Source organism: Balaenoptera borealis (genome assembly GCF_965194805.1).
Source record: "Balaenoptera borealis genome assembly, chromosome: 4".
NCBI lineage: Eukaryota > Metazoa > Chordata > Mammalia > Artiodactyla > Balaenopteridae > Balaenoptera > Balaenoptera borealis.
The window spans coordinates 41283614-41306806 of record NC_138861.1 but is presented as its reverse complement, the minus strand read 5'-3'; the positions used below and the strand labels follow the sequence as shown (position 1 = coordinate 41306806).

General features: G+C 35.3%; 1 protein-coding gene across 5 annotated transcripts in view; it reads left to right on the top strand.

Annotated features, from left to right (window-relative positions):
• The window catches only part of LRBA (LPS responsive beige-like anchor protein), a 735668-nt gene that overhangs the window by 89944 nt on the left and 622531 nt on the right, over positions 1-23193 (top strand). For all 5 annotated transcript variants that reach the window (XM_082388949.1, XM_082388950.1, XM_082388948.1 and 2 more), the window contains exons 6-9: positions 6368-6489; positions 6577-6703; positions 7394-7513; positions 9327-9473. In XM_082388949.1, coding sequence (XP_082245075.1) covers positions 6368-6489; positions 6577-6703; positions 7394-7513; positions 9327-9473 — 516 coding nt within the window. The remainder of the gene's footprint in view (positions 1-6367; positions 6490-6576; positions 6704-7393; positions 7514-9326; positions 9474-23193) is intronic.

Here is a 23193-nt window from a genome sequence, read left to right as displayed (position 1 = left end):
TTTTTAGTTTTTTAAGGAACCTCCATACTGTTCTCCATAGTGGCTGTATCAATTTACATTCCCACCAAGAGTGCAAGAGGGTTCCCTTTTCTCCACACTCTCTCCAGCATTTGTTGTTTGCAGATTTTCTGATGATGCCCATTCTAACTGGTGTGAGGTGATACCTCATTGTAGTTTTGATTTGCATTTCTCTAATAATTAGTGATGTTGAGCATCTTTTCATGTGCTTCTTGGCCATCTGTATGTCTTCTTTGGAGAAATGTCTATTTAGGTCTTCTGCCCATTTTTGGATTGGGTTGTTTGTTTCTTTAATATTGAGCTGCATGAGCTGTTTATATACTTTGGAGATTAATCCTTTATCCATTGATTCGTTTGCAAATATTTTCTCCCATTCTGAGGGTTATCTTTTTGTCTTGTTTATGGTTTCCTTTGCTGTGCAAAAGCTTTGAAGTTTCATTAGGTCCCATTAGTTTAGTTTTGTTTTTATTTCCATTACTCTAGGAGGTGGATCAAAAAAGATCTTGCTGTGATTTATGTCAAAGAGTGTTCTTCCTATGTTTTCCTCTAAGAGTTTTATAGTGTCTGGTCTTACATTTGGGTCTCTAATCCATTTTGAGTTTATTTTTGTGTATGGTGTTAGGGAGTGTTCTAATTTCATTCTTTTATATGTAGCTGTCCAGTTTTCCCAGCACCACTTATTGAAGAGACTGTCTTTTCTCCATTGTATATCCTTGCCTCCTTTGTCATAGATTAGTAGACCATAGGTGCGTGGGTTTATCTCTGGGCTTTCTATCTTGTTCCATTGATCTATGTTTCTGTTTTTGTGCCAGTACCATATTGTCTTGATTACTGTAGCTTGGTAGTATAGTCTGAAGTCAGGGAGTCTGATTCCTCCCACTCCGTTTTTTTCCCTCAAGACTGCTTTGGCTATTCGGGGTCTTTTGTGTCTCCAAACAAATTTTAAGATTTTTTGTTCTAGTTCTATAAAAAATACCATTGGTTATTTGATAGGGATTGCATTGAATCTGTAGATTGCTTTGGGTAGTATAGTCATTTTCAAAATATTGATTCTTCCAATCCAAGAACATGGTATATCTCTCCATCTGTTGGTATCATCTTTAATTTCTGTCATCAGTGTCTTATAGTTTCCTGCATACAGGTCTTTTGTCTCCCTAGGTAGGTTTATTCCTAGGTATTTTATTCTTTTTGTTGCAGTGGTAAATGGGAGTGTTTCCTTAATTTCTCTTTCAGATTTTTCATCATGAGTGTATAGGAATGCAAGAGATTTCTGTGCATTAATTTTGTGTCCTGCAACTTTACTAAATTCATTGATTAGCTCTAGTAGTTTTCTGGTGGCAGTTTTAGGATTCTCTATGTATAGTATCATGTCATCTGCAAACAGTGACAGTTTTACCTCTTCTTTTCCAATTTGTATTCCTTTTATTTCTTTTTCTTCTCTGATTGCCATGGCTAGGACTTCCAAAAGTATGTTGAATAATAGTGGTGAGAGTGGACATCCTTGTCTTCTTCCTGATGTTAGAGGAAATTGTTTCAGTTTTTCACCATTGAGAATGATGTTTGCTGTGGGTTTGTCTTATATGGCCTTTATTATGTGGAAGTAGGTTCCCTCTATGCCCACTTTCTGGAAGGTTTTTATCATAAATGGGTGTTGAATTTTGTCAAAAGCTTTTTCTGCATCTATTGAGGTAATCATATGGTTTTTATTCTTCAATTTGTTAATATGGTGTATCACATTGATTCATTTGATTATACTGAAGAATCCTTGCATTCTTGGGATAAACCCAACTTCATCATGGTGTGTGATCCATTTAATGTGCTGTTGGATTCTGTTTGCTAGTATTTTGTTGAGGATTTTTGCATCTATGTTCATCAGTGATATTGGACTGTAGTTTTCCTTCTTTGTGACATCTTTGTCTGGTTTTGGTATCAGGGTGATGGTGGCCTCGTAGAATGAGTCCCTCTGCTATATTTTGGAAGAGTTTGAGAAGGATAGGTGTTAGCTCTTCTCTTAATGTTTGATAAAATTCACCTGTGAAGCCATCTGGTCCTGGGCTTTTGTTTGTTGAAAGATTTTAAATCACAGTCTCAATTTCAGTGCTTGTGATTGGTCTGTGTATATTTTCTATTCCTTCCTGGTTGAGTCTTGGAAGGTTGTGCTTTTCTAAGAATTTGTCCATTTCTTCCAGGTTGTCCATTTTATTGGCATAGAATTGCTTGTAGTAATCTCTCATGATCCTTTGTATTTCTGCAGTGTCAGTTGTTACTTCTCCTTTTTCATTTCTCATTTTATTGATTTGAGTCTTCCTTTTTTTCTTGATGAGTCTGGCTAATGGTTTATCAATTTTGTTTGTCTTCTCAAAGAAGCAGCTTTTAGTTTTATTGATGTTTGCAATTGTTTCCTTCATTTCTTTTTCATTTATTTCTGATCTGCCCTTTATGATTTCTTTCCTTCTGCTAACTTTGGGGTTTTTTTTTTGTTCTTCTTTCTCTAATTGCTTTAGCTGTAAGGCTAGGTTGTTTATTTGAGATGTTTCTTGTTTCTTGAGGTAGGATTTTATTGCTGTAAACTTCCCTCTTAGAAGTGCTTTTGCTGCATCCCATAGGTTTTGGATCGTCATGTTTTCATTGTCATTTGTCTGTAGGTTTTTTATTTTTTATTTATTTTTTTATTTTATAAATATTTATTTATTTATTTATTTTTGGCTGTGTTGGGTCTTCATTTCTGTGTGAGGGCTTTCTCTAGTTGCAGCAAGCGGGGGCCACTCTTCATCGCGGTGCGCCGGCCTCTCACTATTGCGGCCTCTCTTATTGTGGAGCACAGGCTCCAGACGTGCAGGCTCAGTAGTTGTGGCTCACGGGCCTAGTTGCTCCGCGGCATGTGGGATCCTCCCAGACCAGGGCTCGAACCCGTGTCCCCTGCATTGGCAGGTAGATTCTCAACCACTGCACCACCAGGGAAGCCCTGTAGGTATTTTTGACTTCCTCTTTGATTTCTTCATTGATCTCTTGGTTATTTAGAAATGTGTTGTTTAGCCTCCATGCGTTTGTGTTTTTTACATTTTTTCCCCTGTAATTCATTTCTAATCTCATAGCGTTGTGGTCAGAAAAGATGCTTGATATGATTTCAGTTTTCTTAGATTTACTGAGCCTTGATTTGAGACCCAAGATGTGTGATCTATCCTGGAGAATGTTCCGTGCACACTTGAGAAGAAAGTGTAATCTGCTGTTTTTGGATGGAATGTCCTATAAATATCATTTAAGTCTATCTGGTCTATTGTGTCATTTAAAGCTTCTGTTTCCTTATTTATTTTCATTTTGGATGATCTGTCCATTGGTGTAAGTGAGGTGTTAAACTCCCCCACTATTCTTGTGTTAGTGTCGATTTCTCTTTTATAGCTGTTAGCAGTTGCCTTGTATATTGAGATGCTCCTATGTTGGGTGCATATATATTTATAACTGTTATATCTTCTTCTTGGATTGATCCCTTGATCATTATGTAGTGGCCTTCCTTGTCTCTTGTAACATTCTTTATCTTAAAGTCTATTTTATCTGATATGAGTACTGCTACTCCAGCTTTCTTTTGATTTCCATTTGCATGTAGTATCTTTTTCCATCCCCTCACTTTCAGTCTGTATGTGTCCCTAGGTCTGAAGTGGGTCTCTTGTAGACAGCATATATATGGGTCTTGTTTTTGTATCCATTCAGCAAGCCTGTGTCTTTTGCTTGGAGCATTTAATCCATTCACATTTAAGGTAATTATCGATATGTATGTTCCTATGACCATTTTCTTAATTGTTTTGGGTTTGTTTTATTAGGTCCTTTTCTTCTCTTGTGTTTCCCACTTAGAGAAGTTCCTTTAGCATTTGTTGTAGAGCTGGTTTGGTGGTGCTGAATTCTCTTAGCTTTTGCTTGTCTGTAAAGCTTTTGATTTTCCATCGAATCTGAATGAGATCCTTGCCGGGTAGAGTAATCTTGGTTGTAGGTTCTTCCCTTTCATCACTTTAAGTATATCATGCCACTCCCTTCTGGCTTGCAGAGTTTCTGCTGAGAAATCAACTGTTAACCTTATGGGAGTTCCCTTGTATGTTATTTGTCGTTTTTCCCTTGCTGCTTTCAATAATTTTTCTTTGTCTTCAATTTTTGCCAATTTGATTACTGTGTGTCTCGGCGTGTTTCTCCTTGGGTTTATCCTGTATGGGACTCACTGCGCTTCCATGACTTGGGTGGCTATTTCATTTCCCATGTTAGGGAAGTTTTCAACTATAATCTCTTCAGATATTTTCTCTGGTCCTTTCTCTCTCACTTCTCCTTCTGGGACCCCTATAATGCGAATGTTGTTGTATTTAATGTTGCTCCAGAGGTCTCTTAGGCTGTCTTCATTTCTTTTCAATCTTTTTTCTTTAGTCTGTTCCACAGCAGTGAATTCCACCATTCTGTCTTCCAGGTCACTTATCCGTTCTTCTGCCTCAGTTATTCTGCTATTGATTCCTTCTAGTGTAGTTTTCATTTTAGTTATTGTATTGTTCATCTCTGTTTGTTTGTTCTTCAATTCTTCTAGGTCTTTGTTAAACATTTCTTGCATCTTCTCGATATTTGCCTCCATTCTTTTTCCGAGGTCCTGGATCATCTTCCCTATCATTATTCTGAATTCTTTTTCTGGAAAGTTGCCTATCTCCCTTCATTTAGTTGTTTTTCTGGGGTTTTTTCTTGTTCCTTCATCTGGTATATAGCCCTCTGCCTTTTCATCGTGTCTATCTTTCTGTGAATGTGGTTTTTGTTCTGCAGGCTGCAGGATTGTAGTTCTTCTTGCTTCTGCTGTCTGCCCTCTCAAGAATTCTGTATATATTCTTCTGGATATAAGTTTCTTATCAGATAAATAACTTTTAAATATTTTCTCCTATTCTTTTGGCTTGTCTTTTCACTTTCTTGCTGGTATCCTTTAAAGCCAAAATTTTTAATTTTAATGAAGTCCAATTCATATATTTTTTCTTTCATTGCCTAATTAAGAAGGATTTATCTAACTCAGTGTCACGAAGATTTAACCCTATTTTTTCTTATTAGAGTTTTATATTTTTAGCTCTCACATTTAGGTCTATCATCGATTTGGGGTTAATTTTTTGTGTGACATGTAAGGAAGTGGTCAGCTTCATACCTTTGCTTGTAAATATTAGTTTTCTTAGCAAATTTGTTGAAAACACTATTCTTTCCTCATTGAACTGCCTTGACACTCTTGTTGAAAATCAAGACCACAAATATAAGGGTTTATTTCTGGGCCCTCAGTTCTAGTCCATTGATCTTTATCTCTATCTTTATGCCAATATGGTAAAATGTTCATTACTGTATCTTTGTGTTGTATGTTTTAAATTTGGGAGTATGGGTTTTACAACTTTGTTCTTCTTTCTCAAGTTTGTTTTGGAGATTTGGGGGCCCTTACAGTATGTACTATGATGTTTTAAATAAAAATTTAAGCCAAGTGGTAAAATCATTTATATAGTGACTTATGAATATAATTTTAAAATGTTATGAAAAAAGTTATGAACGAATCCTCTTCCGCTTTATATTTGCTGTTAAAAAAATTATATTCCCGGCTTTTTCCTTAATTTTTTCTTTCCTTTCTTGTCCCTCTTTCTCTCTTCTGTTACCTTATGTAACATTTCAGCAACAAATTTCCAATTTGATATCACTGCCTACCTCTTTTTTTAAATTTTACTTTTAAATTTTTAAAATTTATTTTAATTTTGGCTGCATTGGATCTTCATTTCTACGGGCAAGCTTTCTCCAGTTGTGTGGAGTGGGGGCTACTCTTCTTTGTGGTGCGCCGCCCTCTCATTGCAGTGGCTTCTCTTGTTGTGGAGCACGGGCTCTAGGCATGTGGGCTCAATAGTTGTGGCTCACGGGCTCTAGAGCACAGTCTCAGTAGTTGTGGCGCATGGGCTTAGCCTCTCCGCGGCATTTGGGATATTCTCAGACCACGGATCAAACCCGTGTCCCCTGCATTGGCAGGTGGATTCTTAACCACTGCGCCACCAGAGAAGCCCAGTACCTATCTCTTTTAATAGGAATTTCTTTGGACATGTTTATTGTAAGAAATGAAGCACTTATGATTAGTGCATGAAACAGGTTATTTGGAATGTTTCCATTGTTTAATTAACATCATTACTATATATTTTGGAATATTTAGAAGTTATTAAAGTCTTCTTTCAGATAAAGAGACTACTGCATATTTTAATCATGATGTAGAATAATATCTAGTAGAAATATATATAGCATTGTAAGGTCTCATTTTCATGATTTCAGTAACAAAATTTTTCATTTTGTGTCAGTAACTCAAAGCTTTTTCGTTTAGGCTATTGCATTACCTCCTATAGCCAAATGGCCATACCAGAATGGTTTTACATTTCATACCTGGCTTAGAATGGATCCTGTAAATAACATCAATGTGGATAAAGATAAACCATATTTGTATTGGTATGTATTTCTGTAATTTAGTGTTGTTACTTTACTTTGAAAATGAGAAGAATATTTGGAGATGAAATGAAAACTTATATTTTATAGTTTCAGAACCAGCAAAGGTCTTGGTTATTCTGCACACTTTGTTGGGGGATGTTTAATTATAACATCAGTAAAGTCAAAAGGAAAAGGCTTTCAACACTGTGTGAAATTTGATTTCAAGCCACAAAAGGTATGTGATCTTACTGAGTCATAGTTATGTTACCAAGCTATTCTAACCTTCAGAATGCTTTGCTTTAGTGTTATTGACATAATGTGTGGTAAATCATAGCTCTGTGTTTATACTGTTTTAGAAAATGAAGTGTAAATCACTGGACAATTGTTAACCTCTCTGATTTGGATAATAAAAAGAGTGAATATTTAGTTATTTGTAGAGTTTAAAGGAAATAGAAGGGGAAAATATAAGTGGCAGTTATTTTAGTAGTGGTAGTAGTAATATGTATTTTCTTTTGTATGTTAAAATTTAGAGATTAATAAACTGTTTATTAACAAAATGTACATCTATATATATGTAGATAGGTAAATAGACAGATAGAACAGATATGACAAAATGTTGACAGTTGTGGAAGTGAGATGGTGAGAGAGTTCGTACTAAACTTTTTACTTTTGGGGGTATATTTGAAAACTGTCATAATAAAAAGTTTGAAAAATAATTTCATGGGAAGCTGTTATTTGTTGAGAGTTCCCTTGAATCAATATGGTTCCAGAGGTGGAATACTGAATTTAATAAATGTAGTCTTATTTTATTTTTAGGTTTAATTATAATTTAGCATTTAATTTTTACTTGTTATTATCAATGTGGTTGAGTTATTGGAAAGATCATTTTTATCTTTTTTTTTTTTTAACCGTTCTGCTTATTCAGTGGTATATGGTAACTATAGTGCACATTTATAACCGGTGGAAGAACAGTGAGCTTCGATGTTATGTGAATGGTGAGCTTGCTTCCTATGGAGAGATAACATGGTTTGTCAACACCAGTGATGTAAGTAGTTTGAGAAAGTTACAGTGAAATAAGAAAAATATATTTTATATTTAATATAAATTTTAGAATACCACAGTGGTGGATTTTTATAATCATAGTTTGGCTAGCATGTTAATATATTAAGAGAGTAGAACTGTGCTAATATGGCACATATTACTTAGTCCTTGTTATAAAATTATTCTGGAAAGGGTAGAGAAGATTCATAGGTAACAGTGGGTATATCTTGAAAGTATTTGTGTCATTGGTCCATTGATCAAATTAAACCTGAGAGCTCTACTACAGGCTTCTGATATTTTTTATGAATGAGTTAGATGATGCATGCTTATAAATTTTCCATAAAATTCATAGCTGCTATAGATAACTATTATGTTATAATATTTTCAAGATTCAAAAAGAGATCCATAGGTTAGAGTTAAATTCAAATGTTCTCCCCCTCCCACCCCAATTACATTTTTAATAGAAATCTTGAAAAATACAGATCAGGAAAATGAATACAAGCTTGTAACACTCATTTACCATTAAGTCCTCCTTTCATACTTTATTCTATACATATTTACATATTTTGAAATGCTGACCTTAAGAGCCCAGGTTGTTATAAAAGATAGACTTAGGTTTGAATCCCTTACTGACTGTATGACCTTACTTAGTCTATTAGGCCAAAGTTTGCTCCACCTAAAAATGGGTGTAAAATAGTATGTATCTCAGAAGGTTGATTAAATGAGATACTGTTCACAGATTCATTAGCAGAGTGTCTTGTACAGAATAATTGCTCAATAAATGTTAACTCTAATTTTTTTAAATATAAAAAAGGGATCAGATATGTATACTGCTTTTCAACCTTTTTTTTCCCTTACATTAATCTTTATTGAGTACTTATTGTATTCCAGGCATTGTAATAAATACCTTTATTTTCTGTAAGCCCCAACCTTGCAAGATAAGTACTGTTGTAATCTTCATTTTACCAGTGAAACTGAGCACAGAGAGGTTAAGTAATTTGCCAAAATCGGCAGCGTGGGAAGCAGTGATTTGATCTAGGTGGTTTGTCTTCAGAACCCCAATGTTAAAAATTTTTTTATATTCCTTAATGTCAACACATACTTATTTTTCAACATCCTTCCTAATAGTTTCATGGTATAAAATGATACTTTTAAAGAGATATGGATACTTTTTTTCCTCCTTGTTGTATACATGAGTTTTTAAAATGTGGTCTTTGCAACCTGGATGTTATTAAGAGGAATTTTTTGTCTGAAGAAGAAAAACATACACCTGTTTTTCTTGATTTACACATTCCTTTTGAGAGATTGCATCTACTCCATGACTTTACCCATTATTTGTTTCTTGATGTCTACAAAAAGTTACAGTCTTAACTTCTCACCATACAGAACCCTGTTGGCAATTGCTTCTTCATCCATATTAGTTACAGAAAAGATGCATTCATTATATGTCCCACATTTAACTCATGATTTTCCTCATTGCTCCAAAGCCTGCTCTTCTGTCTGGTTCTTTGGTTGACCAAGTATGATCCTTCAGAGTCCATAATGATTTCTCTGGCTCTGTTTCCTATATCCACTTTGTCATCAGGTTTTGTTTATTGTGCTTTGGAAAACTTGTCTTACCTCCTTTCTATGATGTCTTTCCTGATCTCTACACCAAATGGGAATGAATGAAGTGAAATGCTAAATGAATTATTTTAATCTATTCAGATTATATTTTAGAGTGGGCAAAATATTTATACCAGTATAGTTTGTTATTATTTCTGGAGGAGATAATTTTTTGTTTTTTCTCTAATAAACTTTTCTGTTTTCTTTCACAGACCTTTGACAAGTGTTTCCTGGGCTCATCAGAAACAGCAGATGCTAATAGGGTATTCTGTGGTCAGATGACTGCAGTTTACCTTTTTAGTGAAGCTCTTAATGCAGCTCAGATTTTTGCTATTTATCAATTGGGCCTGGGATACAAGGTACTTTACTTGCTGTTCCCTGCTTAACCAGTGTTAGTTGAGCTTGATTTATAGGTGGGTGGTGCATGGGGCAGCTTACAGCTTGCTTTACTAAACTGTATGTGAAAGTAACCAGAGGCACCATAGGGAAGTCACAGGAGTCCGTCTAAAGGGTATTTTAAAGTTTTGTGGGAAGCATAGTATACTTGTCATATGTGGGGCGCTGTGCAAAGTACTAGCTCGAGTTTCAACTTTAATTTATTCTGCATTTCTTTTGGTGATATCATATCCCTGCACAGCTAAGTTTTTAATGCTTACTGTGGTAAAGAGCAAGTACCATGTGAAAATCAGTGTGGAACAGGAAATGAGGATGAGCTATGAAATCTGATTCCAAAATTTGAGAATTTGTGCAGTACCCAAGATGCATATACATCCCATTAATAAATAATTTTACTAATATAATAATATAATAATGAAGGAAACATTTTTTTTTCAATTTGTGCATGTTTTTCAAATGGCTAATAAATTGTTAAGTTATAAGGTTAAAATATAAAATATAATTGTTAAAATATAAAATATAAAGTAGTTGGGTCAAACTAATAAACAGAAATGTTCAATATATATTTTGGTCTGGAACACCATAAAAAATTACTGTGAAGCTAAGAGTGTCATGAATCAAGGAAGTTTGGGAACCTTTAGGTTAAGCCATTGTTAATCTAGTTTGGTTTCAGGGAGTGATTTAATGTCTGTTATGTTCCTTTGAAAACAAAATCAACTTGCGTTAATTTACATACTGTTGGAGTCAATAAAGTATACATATTTTAATTAGTTTTGACAAAAGCATAATGCAGCAATCAAGACATAGAACATTTCTATCACAGCAAAAGGTACCTCTCTGCTCTTTCCTAGTCAGTTCCTTGTGCTTCTCTAACCCCACCCCGTTTCTGTTGACGGGCAACTACTGATCTGTTTCTGTCACTGTCAAATAGATTTGTTTTTATTAAGGTTTTATGTAAATAGAATCATGCAATGTGTGCTCCTTGGAGTTGGGTTTCTTCTTAGCATGTTTTAAGATTCATCTATGTTGTTTTGTATTAGTAGTTCCCTCTTATTTATTGCTAAGTAGTGTTCCTTTGTATGAGTATATCACAACTTTTTAACCCATTCATCTCTTGATGAATATTTGGGTTGTTTCCAGATTTTGGCTATTATGAACAAGCTGCTATGAATATTGGTGTACAATTCTTTGTGTATTTCATAAATATGTAAGAGTGGAATTGTTAACTGGTATGGCAGCTGAAACTGCCAAGCTCTTTTCCAAGGTAGTTGCACAATTTTACATTTCTACAAGCAATGTATGAGCTTTCTACTTACTCCACATCCTGTTAACACCTGGTATTGCTGGTCTTTTTAATATTAGACATTTGAGTGGGTCCCTAGCACTTTCTCGTTCTGGTTTTAATTTGCATTTTTGTAATGCCTTGAGATGCTGAGCATCTTTGCATTGCTTATTGGCCGCTTGTGTATCTTCTTTTGTTAAGTGTGTATTCAAATCTTTTGCCCATTTTTTGTTTGGTTTGTTTTCTTATTGTTGAGTTTTGAAGTTTCTTTATATATTATGGATATAAGTCCTATATAATAAGTCCTTATAACTTATAAGTCCTTTATAAGTTTCTTTATATATTATGTATATCGGATGTATGAGTTACAAATATTTTCCCCCCAGTCTCTGTCTTGCCTTTTTGTTTTCTTAATCTGGCTTTTGAAGAACATAGGAATTTAATTATTATGGATTCCAATTTAACAGTTTTTCGTATTATTCTCATGATTTTTGTGTCTTATCTAAGAAATCTTTGCTGATTCCAAGGTTAGAAAGATTTACTCATGTTTTCTTCTACGTATTATATTTTTAGCATTTATATTTAGGCCTGTGATCCATTTTCAGTTAATTTTTGTGTATGGTAAGAGCTAACTATCAAGGTTTATTTTATCTTTTGTTTTTCATAAGGATACCCTGGTGTTCCAGCACTATTTGTTTTTTAAATACTATTCTTTCTCCATTCATTGCCTTACTGTGGCATCTTTGAGGCTCTATTTGATTTCAGTTACTTAGCTGTCTTTTTTTATGCTAATACTTTACTGTCTTGATTATTGTAGCTTTGTAGTAAGTCTTGAAAACCGGAAGTCTAAACCATCAACTATTCTTTTTCAAATCCTTTGCGATTTTCTAAGTCCTTTGCATTTCTAGATGTATTTTAGAACCAGCTTATCGCTTTCTACAAAAAAGTCTACTGGGGTTTTATTTGGTACTGTATTAACATATAGATCAGTTAGAGGATAATTGACATCTCACTAATACTGGATTATCCAATCTGTGACCATGATATCTCTTTATTTACTTAGGTCTTTATTAATTTCTCTCAGCAGTGTTTTTTGGTTTTCATTATACAGGTCATGCATACATTTTGTTAAATGTATTTTTAAGTATTTCATGTTTTTTAGGTAATATCTTAAGTTGCATTTTTTAAAAAGTTAATTTCCAATCATTTGTTCCTAGTGTATAGAAATATAGTTGAGTTTTATTGACTTCTTAACAGGACCTTTCTGAACTTGCTAATTAGTTTTACTAGTTTTTTGTTGTTGCTGTTTTAGTATTTTCTACATAACTTGTTCATGTAGACTGTAAGCTTTACTTCTTCATATCCAATCTGTATGTCTTTTCTCTTTTTTCCCTTATTGTACTAAATAGGACCTCCAGGATAAATAGTTAAAATAGAAATGACAAGAGTAGACATTTTTGCCTTGTTCCTGATTTTAGAGGGAAAGCATTCATACATACTTTATAGACGCTTTTTCAAGTTGAGAAATTTCTTTTCTATTTCTTGTTTTCTGAGAGTTTTTATTAGAAGGATACTGAATTTTGTAAAATGAATCTTGCTTTTTTATTGAGTCAGTCAATCTCTGCCTTTCATTGGAATGTTCACATAATTTACATCGGATGTATCAATAAGTATAGATATTGTGTGACTTAAATCTACTGTCTTGCTATTTGTTTTCTATTCCTTTCATCTGTTCTTTGATTCTTTCCTCTTTCTCTGCTTTGATTTAGATTGCCTATTATTTAGTATTTCACTTATTTCTACTATTGGTTTATTAGTTTTTTTTTAAACTTTAACTTATCATGGTCTACCAATAAATGACATTGTACAGTGTAAGACCTTTCCAACATAATCCTGCAATTCCCCGTCCTGTCCTCAGTTTTGTTATTTTCGTAGATTTTACTTCTTCATATATTATGGTCCTTTTGATACATTTTTATTATTTTTGATTCATTCATTTATATTTTTAAAAAATGAAAAATGAAGAAGATCATATACTTTGTATTTACCTCTGTATTTATCTATGTATTCACCATTTCTAGGATACTTCTTTGTGTAGATTCATGTTTCCGTCTCATATCATTTTCCTTCCATTTGAATTGTTTTATTATTTCTTATAATGGAGATTTACTGTCAGTGGCTTTTGTGAGCTTTAATTTGTCTGAAAAAGCCTTTGTTCTTCTTTCAGCTTTGAAAAATAGTTTTACTGATTATAAAATTTTAAGGTGACAGTTTTCTTTTTTGAGCTTTTTAAAGATACTCTTTTGTTTAACTGACTTGCATAGTTTCTAACAAGAAGTGTGTGGCCTTCCTCTATATGTAATATGTCTTTTTTTTCTCTTGCTGGTTTTAAGATTTACTCTTGTCACTGATTTTTAGAAAATGAATATAATATATGTTGGTATGGGTTTATGTGTGTGTGTGTGTATGTGTGTGCATGTTTAGCCTACTTTAGATTATTTGAACTTCTCAGTTCTGTGGGTTTATGGTTTTGGTGAAATATGAAACTTTTTGCTATTATTTCTTTAATATATTTTCTGATTTTTTTCTTCTTCTAGAATTCATATTACATTTATTTTAGACCTTAGATATAAGCAAACAGAGCATTGAGATGCTATTTTTTGCCTAATTTGTAAGAAATGTTTTGTTTTGCATTGTTTTCATGGTATTATCTTTATGTTCACTAATCCTTCTTTATCAAATGCCTTATTGCCGTTAATTCTGTCAAGCGAATTATTCATTTCAAATATTTTTTGTATTGATAAGTTTTGATAATTTTCATTATCTATTTTTCTCCTTTCAGTGTTGTCTTAAAAAAAATACCTGTCCATAGTTGTAACTATTCTAATGTCTTTTTCTTCTAATTTCATCATCTGTATTTCTGGGTTTATTTTTATTTACTGATAGTCTGCTGGTTATTTCAGACTTTGTTGTTTGTTTAGTAATTTTGGATTAGATATTGGACATTATGATTTTTACCACATAAATGTCTGGATTTCGCTGCTTTTTTTTTTTTTAAAGATCGTTGGGCTTTATTCTTCTAGTCAGTAGATTACTTTCAGTTATGTTTATTTGAAGTTTGTTTTATTTTGCCATTTATTTTTTATTTTTCTTTTTTAAACATCTTTATTGGAGTATAATTGCTTTACAATGGTGTGTTAGTTTCTGCTTTATAACAAAGTGAATCAGCTATACATATACATATATCTCCATATCTCCTCCCTCTTGTGTCTCCCTCCCACCCTCCCTATCCCACCCCTATAAGTGGTCACAAAGCACTGAGCTGATCTCCCTGTGCTATGTGGCTGCTTCCCATTAGCTATCTGTTTTACATTTGGTAGTGTATATATGTCCATGCCACTCTCACTTCGTCCCAGCTTACCCTTCCCCCTTCCTGTGTCCTCAAGTCCATTCTCTATGTCTGTGTCTTTATTCCTGTCCTGCCCTTAGGTTCTTCAGAACCATTTTTTTTTTTTTTTAGATTACATATATATGTGTTAGCATACGGTATTTGTTTTTCTCTTTCTGACTTACTTCACTCTGTATGACAGACTCTAGGTCCATCCACCTCACTACAAATAACTCAATTTCATTTCTTTTTATCGCTGAGTAATATTCCATTGTATATATGTGTCACAACTTCTTTATCCATTCATCTGTTGATGGACACTTAGGTTGCTTCCATGTCCTGGCTATTGTCAATAGAGCTGCAATGAACATTGTGGTACATGACTCTTTTTGAATTATGGTTTTCTCAGGGTATATGCTCAGTAGTGGGATTGCTGGGTCGTATGGTAGTTCTATTTTTAGTTTCTTAGGGAACCTCCGTACTGTTCTCCATAGTGGTTGTATCAATTTACATTCCCACCAACAGTGCAAGAGGGTTCCCTTTTCTCCACACCCTCTCCAGGATTTATTGTTTGTAGATTTTTTGATGATGGCCATTCTGACCAGTGTGAGATGATATCTCATTATAGTTTTGATTTGCATTTCTCTAATGATTAATGATGTTGAGCATTCTTTCATGTGTTTGTTGGCAATCTGTGTATCTTCTTTGTAGAAATGTCTATTTAGGTCTTCTGCCCATTTTTGGATTGGGTTGTTTATTTTTTTGATGTTGAGCTGCATGAGCTGCTTGTAAATCTTGGAGATTAATCCTTTGTCAGTTGCTTCATTTGCAAATACTTTCTCCCATTCTGCGGGTTGCTTTTCATCTTGTTTATGGTTTCCTTTGCTGTGCAAAAGCTTTTAAGTTTCATTAGGTCCCATTTGTTTATTTGTGTTTTTATTTCCATTTCTCTAGGAGGTGGATCAAAAAGGATCTTGCTGTGATGTATGTCATAGAGTGTTTTGCTTATGTTTTCCTCTAAGAGATTTATAGTCTCTGGCCTTACATTTAGGTCTTTAATCCATTTTGAGTTTATTTTTGTGTATGGTGTTAGGGAGTGTTCTACTTTCATTCTTTTACCTATAGCTGTCCAGTTTTCCCAGCACCACTTATGGAAGAGGCTGTCTTTTCTCCATTGTATATTCTTGCCTCCTTTATCAAAAATAAGGTGACCATATGTGCGTGGGTTTATCTCTGGGCTTATTATCCTGTTCTGTTGATCTATATTTCTGTTTTTGTGCCCGTACCATACTCTCTTGATTACTGTAGCTTTGTTGTATAGTCTGTAGTCTCCAGACTACTGTACTACTGTAGTTGGAGCCTCCAGACTACTGTACTACTGTAGTTGGAGCCTGTTTCCTCCAACTCCGTTTTTCTTTCTCAAGAATGCTTTGGCTATTTGGGGTCTTTTGTGCTTCCATACAAATTGTGAAATTTTTTGTTCTAGTTCTGTGAAAAATGCCATTGGTAGTTTGATAGGGAGTGCATTGAATCTGTAGATTGCTTTGGGTGTGTTAGTTATTTTCACAATGTTGATTCTTCCAATCCAAGAACATGGTATATGTCTCCATCTGTTTGTATCATCTTTAATTTCTCTCATCAGTGTCTTACAGTTTTCTGCATACATGTCTTTTGTCTCCTTAGGTAGGTTTATTCCTACGTAGTTTATTATTTTGGTTGCAGTTGTAAATGGGAGTGTTTACTTAATTTCTCTTTCAGATTTTTCATCATTAGTGTATAGGAATGCAAGAGATTTCTGTGCATTAATTTTGTATACTGCTACTTTACCAAATTCATTGATTAGCTCTAATAGTTTCCTGGTAGCATCTTTAGGTTTCTCTATGTATAGTATCATGTCATCTGCAAATAGTGACAGCTTTACTTCTTCTTTTCTGATTTGGATTCCTTTTATTTCTTTTTCTTCTCTGATTGCTGTGGCTAGAACTTCCAAAACTATATTGAATGATAGTGGTGAGAGTGGACAACCTTGTCTTGTTCCTGATGTTAGAGGAAATGGTTTCAGTTTTTCACCATTGAGAATGATGTTGGCTGTGGGTTTGTCGTATATGGCCTTTATTATATTGAGGTAAGTTCCCTCTATGCCTACTTTCTGGAGGGTTTTTATCATAAATGGGTGTTGAATTTTTTCAGAAGCTTTTTCTGCATCTATTGAGATGATCATACGGTTTTTCTTCTTCAAATTGTTAATATGGTTTATCACATTGATTTATTTGCGTATATTGAAGAATCCTTGCATTCCTGGGATACACCCCACTTGATCATGATGTATGATCCTTTTAATATGCTGTTGGATTCTGTTTGCTAGTATGTTGAGGATTTCTCATCTATGTTCATCAGTGATATTGGTCTGTAGTTTTCTTTTATTGTGACATCTTTGTGTGGTTCTGGTATCAGGGTGATGGTGGCCTCGTAGAATGAGTTTGGGAGTGTTCCTCCCTCTGCTATATTTTGGAAGAGTTTGAGAAGGATAGGTGTTAGCTCTTCTCTTAATGTTTGATAGAATTCACCTGTGAAGCCATCTGGTCCTGGGCTTTTGTTTGTTGAAAGATTTTAAATCACAGTCTCAATTTCAGTGCTTGTGATTGGTCTGTGTATATTTTCTATTCCTTCCTGGTTGAGTCTTGGAAGGTTGTGCTTTTCTAAGAATTTGTCCATTTCTTCCAGGTTGTCCATTTTATTGGCATAGAGTTGCTTGTAGTAATCTCTCATGATCCTTTGTATTTCTGCAGTGTCAGTTGTTACTTCTCCTTTTTCATTTCTCATTTTATTGATTTGAGTCTTCCTTTTTTCCTTGATGAGTCTGGCTAATGGTTTATCAATTTTGTTTGTCTTCTCAAAGAAGCAGCTTTTAGTTTTATTGATGTTTGCAATTGTTTCCTTCATTTCTTTTTCATTTATTTCTGATCTGCCCTTTATGATTTCTTTCCTTCTGCTAAATTTGGGGGGTTTTTTTTGTTCTTCTTTCTCTAATTGCTTTAGGTGTAAGGTTAGGTTGTTTATTTGAGATGTTTCTTGTTTCTTGAGGTAGGATTTTATTGCTATAAACTTCGATCTTAGAACTGCTTTTGCTGTATCCCATAGGTTTTGGATTGTCGTGTTTTCATTGTCCTTTGTTTCTAGGTATTTTTTGATTTCCTCTTTGATTTCTGCAGTGATCTCTTGGTTATTTAGTAGTGTATTGTTTAGCCTCCATGTGTTTGTATTTTTTACAGAGTTTTTCCTGTAAGTGATATCTAGTCTCATAGCGTTGTGGTCGGAAAAGATACTTGATATGATTTAAATTTTCTTAAATTTACCAATCCTTTATTTGTAACCCAAGATATGGTCTATCCTGGAGAATGTTCCATGAGCACTTGAGAAGAAAGTGTATTCTGTTGTTTTTGGATGGACTGTCCTATAAATATCAATTAAGTCCATCTTGTTTAATGTATCATTTAAAGCTTGTGTTTCCTTATTTATTTTCATTTTGGATGATCTGTCCATTGGTGAAAGTGGGGTGTTAACGTCCATTACTATTATTGTGTTACTGTTGATTTCCCCTTTTATGGCTGTTAGTATTTGCCTTATGTATTGACGTGCTCCTATGTTGGGTGCATAAATATTTACAAGTGTTATATATTCTTCTTGCATTGATCCCTTGATCATTATGTAGTGTCCTTCTCTGTCTCTTCTAATAGTCTTTATTTAAACATCTATTTTGCCTGATATGAGAATTGCTACTCCAGCTTTCTTTTGTTTTCCATTTGCATGGAATATCTTTTTCCATCCCCTCACTTTCATTCTGTTTGTGTCCGTAGGTCTGAAGTGGGTCTCTTGTAGACAGCATCTATATGGGTCTTGTTTTTGTATCTATTCAGCCAGTCTGTGTCTTTTGGTTGGAGCATTTAATCCATTTGCATTTAAGGTATTATTGATATGTATGTTCCTATTACCATTTTCTTAATTGTTTTGGGTTTGTTATTGTAGGTCTTTTCCTCCTCTTGTTTTCCTCCCTAGAGAAGTTCCTTTAGCATTTGTTGTAAAGCTGGTTTGGTGGTGCTAAATTCTCTTAGCTTTTGCTTGTTTGTAAAGGTTTTAATTTCTCCGTCAAATCTGAGTGAGATCCTTGCTAGGTAGAGTAATCTTGGTTGTAGGTTTTTCCCTTTCATCACTTTAAATATGTCCTGCCACACCCTTCTGGCTTGCAGAGTTTCTGCTGAGAAATCAAGTGGTAACCTTATGGGGATTCCCTTGTATGTTACTTGTTGCTTTCCCTTGCTGCTTTTAATATTTGTTCATTGTATTTAATTTTTGATAGTTTGATTAATAGTTGTATTGGTGTGTTTTTCCTTGGATTTATCCTGTATGGGACTCTCTGTGCTTCCTGGACTTGATTAACTATTTCCTTTCTCATATTAGGGAAGTTTTGAGCTATAATCTCTTCAAATATTTTCTCAGTCCCCTTCTTTTTCTCTTCTTCTTCTGGGACCACTGTAATTTGATTGTTGGTGCGTTTAATGTTGTTCCAGAGGTCTCTGAGACTGTCCTCAATTCTTTTCATTCTTTTTTCTTTATTCTGCTGTGTGGTAGTTATTTCCACTATTTTATCTTCCAGGTCACTTATCCGTTCTTCTGCCTCAGTTATTCTGCTATTGATTCCTTCTAGAGAATTTTTAATTTCATTTATTATGTTTTTCATCATTGTCTGTTTGCTCTTTAGTTCTTCTTGGTCCTTGTTAAATGTTTCTTGTATTTTCTCCATTCTATTTCCAAGATTTTAGATCATCTTTACTATCATTATTCTGAATTCTTTTTCAGGTAGACTGCCTATTTTCTCTTCATTTGCTTGGTCTGTTGGGCTTTTACTTTCCTCTTTCATCTGCTGTGTATTTCTCTGTCTTCTGTTTTGCTTAACTTAGTGTGTTTGGGGTCTCCTTTTTGCAGGCTGCATGTTCTTAGTTCCCGTTGTTTTTGGTGTCTGCTGCCAGTGGGTAAGGTTGGTTCAGTGGGTTGTGTAGGCTTCCTGGTGGAGGGGACTGGTGCCTGTGTTTTGGTGGATGAAGCTGGATATTGTCTTTCTGGTGGGCAGGACTGTGTCCAGTCATGTGTTTTGGGGTGTCTGTGACCTTATTATGATTTTAGGCAGCCTCTCTGCTAATGGTTGTGGTTGTGTTCCTGTCTTGCTAGTTGTTTGGCATGGGGTGTCCAGCCTTGTAGCTTGCTGGTCGTTGAGTGGAGCTGGGTCTTAGTGTTGAGATGGAGATATGTGGGAGAGCTTTTGCTGTTTGATATTATGTGTAGCCGGGAGGTCTCTTTTGTTCCAATGTCCTGAACTCGGCTCTCCCATCTCAGAGGCTCAGGCCTGACCCCTGGCCAGTGCACCAAGACTCTGTCAGCCACACGGCTCAGAAGAAAAGGGTAGAAGAGAAAAGAAAGGAAGAAAGAATAAAGAAGTAAATAAATCAATAAATTAAATAAAATTATTAAAATAAAAAGTTAAAAAATATTATTAAAAATAAAAAAGTAATAAAAGAAAGAAAGCAGAGAGCAACCAAACCAATAAACAAATCCACCAATGATAACAAGTGCTAAAAACTACACTAAAAAAAAAAACCCAACAAAACAAACAAACAAAAAATGGAGAGATAGAACCCTAGGACAAATGGTAAAAGCAAAGCTCTACAGACCTAATTAGACAAAGAAGCATACACACACACACTCACAAAAAGAGAAAAAGGAAAAAATATATATATATTAAAAAAAAAAGGAAGAGAGCAAGGAAATCAATAAACAAATCTACCAATGATAATAAGCTCTAAATACTAATCTGAGATAAACACAAAACCAGAAATAAATGAGATGCAGAAAGCAAACCTCAAGTCTACAGTTGCTTCCAAAGTCCACCGCCTTAATTTTGGGATGATTCGTTGTCTATTCAGGTATTCCACAGATGTAGGGTACATCAAGTTGATTGTTCAGATTTAATCCGCTGCTCCTGAGGTTGTATGGAGAGATTTCCCTTTCTCTTCTTTGTTTGCACAGCTCCTGGGGTTCAGCTTTCGATTTGGCCCCGCCTCTGTGCATAGGTCGCCTGAGGGCATCTGTTCTTCGCTTAGACAGGACAGGGTTAAAGGAACAGCTGATTAGGGGGCTCTGGCTGACTCAGGCCGGGGGGAGTGAGGGGTATGGAACGTGGGACAAGCCTGCGGCGGCAGAGGTCAGTGTGATGTTGGGCAGAGGCCACTGTGATGTTGCAACAGCCTGAGGCCTGCCGTATGTTCTCCCCCGGCAAGTTGTCCCTGGATCACGGGACCCTGGCAGTGGCGGGCTGCACAGGCTCCTGGGATGGGAGATGTGGATAGATGTGGATAACCTTGCACAGAGGCTTCTTTGTGGCTGCAGCAGCATCCTTAGCGTTTCATGCCTGTCTCTGGTGTCTGCGCTGATAGACGCGGCTTGTGCCTGTCTCTGGAGCTCATTTAGGTGGTGCTCTGAATCCCCTCTCCTCGCGCACCCCGAAACAATGGTCTCTTGCCTCTTAGGCAGGTCCAGAGTTTTCCCGGACTCCCTCCTGGCTAGCTGTGGTGCACTAGTCCCCTTCAGGCTGTGTTCATGCAGCCAACCCTAGTCCTCTCCCTGGGATCTGACCTCCGAAGCCTGAGCCTCAGCTCCCAGCCCCCACCCACCCTGGCGGGTGAGCTGACAAGCCTCTCGGGCTGGTGAGTGCTGGTCGGCACCGATCCTCTGTGCGGGAGTCTCTCCGCTTTGCCCTCTGCACCCCTGTTGCTGCGCTCTCCTCCGTGGCTCTGAAGCTTTCCCCCACCCACACCGTGTCTCCGCCAGTGAAGGGGCTTCCTAGTGTGTGGAAACCTTTCCTCCTTCACAGCTCCCTCCCACTGGTGCAGGTTCCGTCCCTATTCTTTTGTCTCTGTTTTTTCTTTTTTCTTTTGCCCTACCCAGGTACATGGGGAGTTTCTTGCCTTTTGAGAAGTCTGAGGTCTTCTGCCAGTGTTCATTAGGTGTTCTGTAGGCGTTGTTCCACGTGTAGATGTATTTCTGATGTATTTGTGGGGAGGAAGGTGATCTCCACGTCTTACTTCTCTGCCATCTTGAAGGTCTCTGAAGTTTGTTTTACTTTTAAGCTTTGTTAATTGGTCCCAGAACAGCCTTTACTCTGAATGAGTTTTTTAAAATGGAAGTTTTATTGAGATATAATTCACATATCTTACCATTCACCCATTTATTATGTATAATTCAGTGATTTTTATTGTATCACAAAGTTGTGCAAACATTACCACTCTCTAATGTTAAAGTATGCTCATCCCCCAAAGAAATAGTATACTTATCAGCATTCCCTCCTGATTTTTCCTGCTTCCCAGTACTCTAATCTAATTCTATTTGTATAGATTTGTCTCTTCTGGACAATTCATGTAAAGGAAAGTATACAGTATGAGATCTTTTGTGGTTGACGTTTTTTCAGTTAGTATAATGTTTTCAGGGTCCACCTATGTTGTAGTATGCATTAATACTTCATTCCTTTTTATTACTAAATAATATTGTGTGGGTATATCACATTTTATCTATTTGTCAGTTGATGGTCATTGGGCTGTTTCCACCTTTTGGCTGTTATGAACAATGCTGCTATGAACCCTTCTGTACAAGGTTTTATGTGCACACATGTTTTTATTTCTCTTGGGTATGTGCCTAGAGTGGAATTGCTGGTAATATGGTAACTCTCCACTTAACTTTTTAAGAAATTTCAAGATTGCTTTCCAAAGTGGCCACATCATTTTACATTACCGCAGCTGTATATGAGGATTTCGATGTCTTCATATTCTCTTGAACACCTGTTATTATCTGACTTTTTGATTATAGCCATTTTCGTGGGTGTGAAATGGTATCTCACTGTGGTTGGGTTTTGATTTGCATTTCCCTCATGACTAATGATGTTGAATGTGTTTTTGTGTGCTTATGATAAGGCTATTTGTATGTCTTTTTTTGAGAAATGTTTATTCAGAACTTTTGCCTGTTTAAAAATTGAGCTCCCTTTTTATTTGCTAAATTTTAAGAGGTTTTCAAAAAAAAATACTTAATTGTGGTAACATACACATAAAACTTACCACTTTAACTATTTTTAAGTGTACAGTGCAGTAGTGTTAAGTATTTTTACGTTGTGCAACCTACCTGCAGAACTCTCTTCATTCTGCAAAACTGAAACTCTGTACTTATTGAACAACAACTCCCCACTCCTCCTCTCCTCAGCCTCAGTTTTAAGAGTTTTAAAAATATATTCTAGAAACAAATCCATTATCAGATATATGATTTGCAAATATTTTCTCCCATTCTGTGGCTTGTCTTCCCACTTGCCTGATGTTTTCCTTTGAAGCACACATTTCAGTTTGATGAAGTCCAATTTGTCTATATTTTCTCTTATTATTTGTGCTTTGGTGTCATATCTAAAAAATTATTTCCTAATTCAAGTTCATGAAGATTTATTCCTGTGTTTTCTTATAAAAGTTTTATACTTTTAGCTCTCACATTTAAGCGTTTGATTCATTTTGAGTTAATTTTTGTATTTGGTGCAACTTTATTCCGTTACATTTGGATTTTTAGTTGTCTCAGCATCATTTGCCGAAAAGAATATTCTCTCCTTATTGTATTTCTTGACAGCTTCACCAAAAATCAGTTGATCATAAATGTAAATATCTGTGGACTCTCGATTGTGTTTCATTGAACTGTATGTCAGTTCTTAGGCTAGTAGTACAGTCTTGAATACTGTGGTTTTGTAATGCATTTTTTGAATTAGGAAGTATGAGTTCTCCACTTTGTTCTTGTTCAAGATTGTTTTGGCTGTTGTTGGTATCTTACATTTCTGTATGAATTTAAGATGCACTTGTTAATTTTTACAAAAAAAAGTACTAGGATTTTGATAGATATTGCCTCAAATCTCTAGATCAATTTGGAAAGATTTGTC